Here is a 7,243-nt window from a genome sequence, read left to right on the forward strand (position 1 = left end):
TTATATCTTTCAATATTCAAAATAACTACTATATTTGCAAAATTTCTTTTGTTAATAACTTATTCATGAACAACGATCGACGACTAAAACCTAGTGCGGGTTATTCGGGAAGGTGACCTTTGTAATATATGTCAATATTATGTTCTTGGTTCGCGTAGACAGCTGAAAATTCGTGCAAAATCATTAAACTTCTTTTGTTAATAACTTTTTAGTAAACAACGACCGACGGTTAAAACTTGCACAATGTTACTTAGAAGGGTGACCTCTATAATATATGTCAAGGACAAGGTGATAGGAGGTGGGTTCGCTAATCGGTAGATTTACCAAAACTTTTATACTGCAATTGTTTTATAAGGGAAAAAGATATATCTTATTGTTCTTCGCGCGACAGCCGAATTGCCGAACAATCTTGAGGCTTATTGGATATCGCTCCATCTTCCGTCCTAGCTTTGTCAGGTATATATCGCTTCCGTGTTTGGCAGGATATCTATCAGCCTTGCTTTGGCGCAAATAAATATATCAATAGTTTTCTTTTTTGCTCTTTCTCCAGCCGAAAGATTCGTCATTTTAATGGCTATCAAGTTTCTGTCAGATTTTATCCGCTGGCGGCTCGTTTAATTTATTTCCATTTACGAGAAGATAATAATCATCTCATTTAATTGACTTATAGGATTAACGCCGGCAGCTTCAAGATTACCACAATTAGAGGAAATTGGTATAATGCGTAATAGCGTAACGCATACAAGCACGGCGTAAACATTTGCTGATAATTACCATGTCTGTCTCAGGGCGCTCTAATTATCGGTTCGCTTCGAATGTGCAGGTTAACGCGTTTATTTAGCGCGTTGTAACGTGCAATGATCGTCTCTGCTGCGGTAAACACGGTTTCGTTAGGCGAGAGAGAACCGCCATTGAAATGCTGTGGCAGCTCTTCCTCGTCGAGGCGATTTTGCGGAATTAGTTACGAATTACCGGGCAAATTACAATGATGGTTTTCGCCTATCTCTGTTCAATCTCTAATACGGCACGAGAAGTTGAAATGGCAGCTCGATGTCTCGCTTACGTACTTTCTGATTGCCTGCATCGTGAAATAATCGTGCAACATTCAACTGAAGCCAGCCTTGCGACAGTAACGCGTTTCCCCGTTTTGTTACATCAGACTGATTGGATAATGCGATTAATCCCAGCCTAATTAAAGAAAGAAACGATGAGCATCCGTTCATCAAAATAATTGAGGATTGTGATTAATTCTGGTTTGACAAGAAATTGCGAGGGTTGTTCCAAGATTATACTGTGTATAACAGATAGTTGATGACATGTGTACGAAATGTCATCGTATTGAAATAAAGTATACAAAGAAATGTGAATGATTTATAGCAGTAAATACTATATTTTCTCTTCTTTTACATAATTCCTTGTCTTAAAAGATAAAACGCATCCAGATAATTTAAAATGGAGTCAAAGGCCTTTACGTATCTCATTTGTATATTATTAAAGTTAATGGCACGAATTATGAAACAAAGTTTCGTAATATGTTATCTATCAGTCGGAGCAGTATAATTTCGTTATTATCCACAAAATATTCGATTTATGTAAATGTTCGTTATTCGTTCGTGGTTCTTTCAATTTGATCGATATTGGCAAATATACTTAAAACTCGTATCAAAGAGAATGTGATATCGTGGACTAAGGTTAACATAAAGTGTTCATAAACTGTTCTTATTTCTCTTTTCGTGTAAATGTAAATTAACGCACAAACCACAGTGATCTCAGACTTAAATTAGACGGCACGAGAGCCATAATCGCCGCTCAATTCCCTATTGGTTCTTTCTGAGGGAGGCTTTAATCCATCAGTATAACTAGAGAAGAGCTAAATGGCAAAAACCGGGTGATCGACGATAATGCGCTTTCGTCGCTTTCTTACAAAATATGAAAAAAAGAGATGGATTACTGCGTAACACTTTAATGCATTTTTAATCGTAAGTTTGAAATATTGCGATTTTTCCACGAGTTACGAATATCACGAGGGAAATCAGTCGAGAGAAACCATTTTTTTTAACGTAAAAGCCAATTTTCGACAAATTCCACAAGTTGATCAATTCGTCATATAGGCGCGAAGCACCTGCCGTTTATTATTTTTTTAAGGTAATCGGGGTCTGTCAAAGCGGCAGTTCTGTCCATTTTTCAGCGAAATATTTTCAAAGGGTACGCACAAAAAAAAAGGAAAAACGCACGTGTCACTCGGAACAAACGAAACCGCGGGGTTCGTCACCAAAAATGCGAATTAATGTAACGCCTCGCTTGGCTGTGTATGTGTATTTTTTTTACGCTTTTCCGGTATGTTTGGCGTTGCCGTGTTCGATTTCGGCACGAGGATGCTATTTTTATTTTTGAGAGTCCCCGGAAAATTTCGCGCACGAAGGATGGCGCCCGCAGAAATATTCCTCCCGGCGGAGTAATTTAACGGTTACGAAATTTTTGCAGTCGATTCACGTACTGATGATAAAATATGAATCCAACCAAATGGGGGATTTCGATGAGAAACTTCAGTCGCTGAGTTTAGCTGGATCGTTTTTATGCGCATACAATGTCTACTAATAATTTACAATTATCACATGAAATGTTTAAGCGTAGGAAACCAGTGGCAGTGTGACATTTTAATTACAAAGCGATTTATTGCGCACTATATTTGCATATTTGCATATAAAAATCTTGTAAAGTTAGTTATTAATATTGATTTGACGTAATTCATTTACGCTCGCATGATCTGGTGAGATTAGATGGTAAGACGCGATTACCTTTATGATATACAAGCGTAATTTTCGAATTCAGACACTGAAACTTCTGACGAAACTTTGTATCCCGCGAGAAAGAGTCGTCACGATAAATCTCGCGAGATATACGGAATAACTTCTTATTGTCGGAAAACTCTGGGGACGTAAATCTCGCTCTTCCTGTCGTCACTAATTCTGATAGCGGCGACGCGTCACATTTCAAACGTGAGTTTTTTTCTCGAAAATTAAAAAAATGAGAGAATTTTTCTATTTGGCGCCTTATTAAACTTTAAATTCCCAGATTGATTAATTTCCTTCATTATCACTGTTCGCCGTTAAAGAACTGGACGAGAATCGGTTTTACACTGAAATTAGGCACCGAATCATTCAATTATCTCACTGTGTTCCGTTAAATCTCTTTATGATGCAAAGGACCATTTATCAGCGCTTTTGAGATTTACCTTTGCTGAGCTAATTCCGAGATTCGAAACGAGACGAATATAATCGCGTATAAAAGTTCGTACGTATTGTATCCAGTGAAATTTTCGCGTGTAGTATCACGCTGCTGCCGCTTGCCTCTGCAAAAAGCCGTAATGGAGTTTCGACGTTCGGCATTGTTTCGCTATTTTATAAGCCATCGAGAGCGCGGATCGTCTCTAACGGGCTGCTTGATTTTACGGAGCGCCGAAGGGCGAAAATGCAAGTTACAGCAGACGAGACGTCTACGTTCGTCTGTTTACAATCCTGGAAACGCAACAGTCTCCTATCTCTTTCTTTCTCTCTCTTATCCCCTTTCTTCCTGTCTCTCTTTCTTCCTCTTTGTAATCGTCTCTAAAAGCTCTTTGAGACTCTCTTCGGAACTCCGCTGAAATCGCAAATGCTTCGCTCGATTCCCCCTCGTTGTCGTCGCAGCTAATCATTCGCGCAACTAATTAGTTCCTGTGCATTCGTCTCTAAGCGGATTTAATTGGCGTTCGTTATAATCGGATTTACAATATTTTTATTGCAAATTTATTTTGCTCTTTTTTTATGTGATGCTTTTTATACGGTAATATTATCCGTCGTTCGGATTTTTTATTATGTAGTTTTGCTACAATTGGATTATTAATTTATTTCTTTGTTGGCAGTTAAATTTGTTGGAGCTTTTCAATGTTACGCGGATCATCGTGTCTCGAATTGAATTGATGTTACAAGAGTGAGGTTGCGTGAATTCTTGCGATAGAATCGATTTTCTGCCCTACCTCTTTTTCTCTCGTTTCTCAAATTCAAGCGATGCAACCGTGCTTGATAAATCGATTTTCATAGATAGGCTTGTTTACCCGCGACAAAACGAATTTTCGTGTTTTTCGTATCGTCCCGGGATCCAATTCGGTTTGACGAGAATGTTGAACAGCAAATCGAGGTTTTAAGAAGATTATTGATTATCGATATATCACTCTGTTTTATTTCAAGAAACGGAATATAGCGATTAAGAATAAAAGTGTACACGGAATAAAAATTTCAATTTGTCATATACTTGAGAGAATAAATTTCTTTGTAAAACGGAGAAAAATGTAAATGAAACAATTTTAATATTTCGCTATGTATATATTACATAAATTTAGTTAAAACGTGTATATATATGTATGAAGCTCAAACATGCACAATACCGTCGTTTAATTAACTTTCCTTCATAATCTTTAATTTCCAGTTCTCGAAGCGGGGAAAAGAAGAAAGATTTGTAAAGGCTCGAAACTCCATTACGGAAATAAGAAGAAGAGGCGGACAAAAATATCTCAAAATGGGCGAAAGTCAACAGCCAGAACTGATACGATCGATCAACAGCCAGGACGAATGCTTTGTCAGATTTATTAATACAACGCCTCACTGTCTCACTTTGTACTGGATAGACTACCAAGGAAATCCGGTTAGTTATGGCGATTTGCCAGGTGGAAACTACAGAGAAATAAATACTTTCGCGACGCATCCGTGGATTTTCGTCAATAAAGAAACGCATGACAGGTAGGTACAATGACGGTAATTTCCTTTCTCAAATCATTATGCTGATAATAATCGAAGATCGTGCAACGAATTATCATTTATAATAAATAATTGTATCTTTTTTATAATATGTCAAGTATAAAAGCGTAAGAGTCAACAAGACTATTATCTTGAGCGGAAGATTTATTTCTCTGCAGTTGCATTCTTAAAACGCTAACGAGCAGAAAAAGTGCCGATATTTCTAAATTGGTCAAATCATCTTTTATATAATTGTATAAATCTTTTGCAAACGAAGTCAATATCTTTTCGTCAACTGAACTTTCTGTGATCCGGCTATTTCCAACAGAAGATTAATTGTTAACATGTATTAAGATACTTTAAGAAGTATCGAGTATATTTTGGTTAAATAATTTTTTAGCTTTTTATTTTGGTGGAATTTTTTGATACAAAATTAATAAAGTATCTAGCACGCGAAAGATTCTTCCCATATTTACCAATTTATTCGCAAATTTCGGAATAGTCTTTATAACATTATCTTTCATAAAATCTTTCATAGAAAGTTTAATAATAGTTGATATGAAAATGAACAGGTATTTAGTGAACAAACGGGATGTTTTCTTCCCTGAGCCATGGTTTGTTACGTACCTTAACAGGCCGAGAGAGGAAATGCCGCAAAGAATCGAAAGAACCAACGTGTACGTTGTGTTGCCCCTATTTACTCTGCAAGAATTATCAATAACAGTCATCAAAAAATGTCTCGCATACGATTCGCAGGCCTTCCTTCTTGACATTCCACAGTGCCTCCAAGTAAAACTCTTTACTGCGATGCCAAGAAGAACTAAATAAGCGCTTATGAATCTCGCAATGTGTTTTTGATATGCTATTATTCTTTGTTATTTTCTATTATTTTGTTTCTAATAATAACACGATTGAGATAATAAAAATAAATTTGAAATATTTTGCTAATATTCACACATTTTTGTAATTTTTGTAATTATTAATGTTTGTAATTTCAAATCGGTAATTATTCTATGTAAGAATTGATTTTGATTTTTCTTAACATTTTTTAGATTAATTGATTAATTCTGCCAACTATAGCTGATGTTTGTTCATTAATTATAAATGCACTTGCTTATGCTTAATATTTAGAAAAGATGACGTGCTTGCGAAAATAGGACTTTATAATATAATTATAAGGATATTCATACGCGATGAATTAAATTGTATAACAGAATACAAGTTTTCTTTATTTAAGAAATGTTTCGAAAAACTTGAGATCTGAGTGAAATATGCAAAATGATTATTTTTATTTACCTCACCTGACATCCTTATTTCGCAAGTAAATATAGATAGTAGGTTTTTAATCTTTAATATATTTATAAAATTTTATTATTTATAGAATTATATATATATATATATCTACACACACACACACACACACACACACACAAATATATATGTATGTTTTTACTTTATTCCAATGATCAAAAATACTATTTCGTTTAATGTCAAGCAAATTTTTCTACCTCTCTCTATGAATCCTTTCCTAACTTCTGATAATGATTTCGATTAGGTGCGCCGCTCAGAAACTTTCGGGAAAATCGTCGATACCCGATAGTAATCCGAGCTCGTTTCCTCAATTTGTCAGTAAAGCACAGAAGGTATTAATCGATTCCTGCGTCTCCTTTTCGTTCTTTCCACATTCTCCTCATTCTCCTCGTGAACTCGAGATATCCTGAAAACTTCCCTTCGTAATTAATAGTCAAGTATGGAACATACTTTGATATAAAATGGTTAATGGCGTATCCATTGAAATGGAATTTTGATCACATTGTGTAATAAATATTGTAATATTTAGTATAAAAAATATAAAATATTTTGGATATATCTTATTTGATATCACGTTTCTTGATATTTCTATGTTGTACATAAAAATAAAGAAAAATAAAAAATATATGTATTATGCAACTGTAAAATGTACAAAGAAAAAATATATTTTTATGTGCAAAATTGACTTGTAAATGATTTATAGTGAAACCTTTATAAAGTTTTATTTGAAAAAACTTTGTTTTATGGACTTGCCTTTCGTATCCGTAAATTATTAAAATAAAAGTTCACCGAAATCTGATAAAAATTGTGTCACAATTACAGATACGAGATGCAAGTACATAAATTCAATAGCGATATATTTATTACATGTAAGGAATACATGCATCATATGAGGAAGCAGTGAACAGCTTGGAGAAGGCTATCAATTTCCATTAGAATATTCGACTAGCCAATCGATTACACTTACGCAAAATAACTCTACTCTTTTCTATTTAATTTAATTTTAACGATTTTTAAATTATCGCGAAATATCAAACGAACGTTTGCAATTGAACTTATTATCGATTCTATTATCGATTAATATTTAAACATATTTTTTCCGTATTTGTTGATGAAAAGTACGTACAATTACATGCATTAATGCCGTCACGTTTCATTTA

At 34.7% G+C, this 7,243-nt stretch overlaps 1 protein-coding gene across 3 annotated transcripts in view; it reads left to right on the forward strand.

The window, feature by feature from the left end:
* LOC105282073 (von Hippel-Lindau disease tumor suppressor) overlaps positions 1-6,738 on the forward strand; it is a 48,302-nt gene extending 41,564 nt beyond the window's left edge. For all 3 annotated transcript variants that reach the window (XM_011343782.3, XM_011343783.3, XM_011343784.3), the window contains 2 exons: positions 4,465-4,775; positions 5,345-6,738. In XM_011343782.3, the coding sequence (XP_011342084.1) occupies positions 4,465-4,775; positions 5,345-5,600 (567 nt within the window). In that variant the 3' untranslated portion in view covers positions 5,601-6,738. The remainder of the gene's footprint in view (positions 1-4,464; positions 4,776-5,344) is intronic.
* The last annotated feature ends 505 nt before the right edge of the window (positions 6,739-7,243 follow it).

Source organism: Ooceraea biroi, chromosome 7 (genome assembly GCF_003672135.1).
Source record: "Ooceraea biroi isolate clonal line C1 chromosome 7, Obir_v5.4, whole genome shotgun sequence".
NCBI classification, from domain to species: Eukaryota; Metazoa; Arthropoda; class Insecta; order Hymenoptera; family Formicidae; genus Ooceraea; species Ooceraea biroi.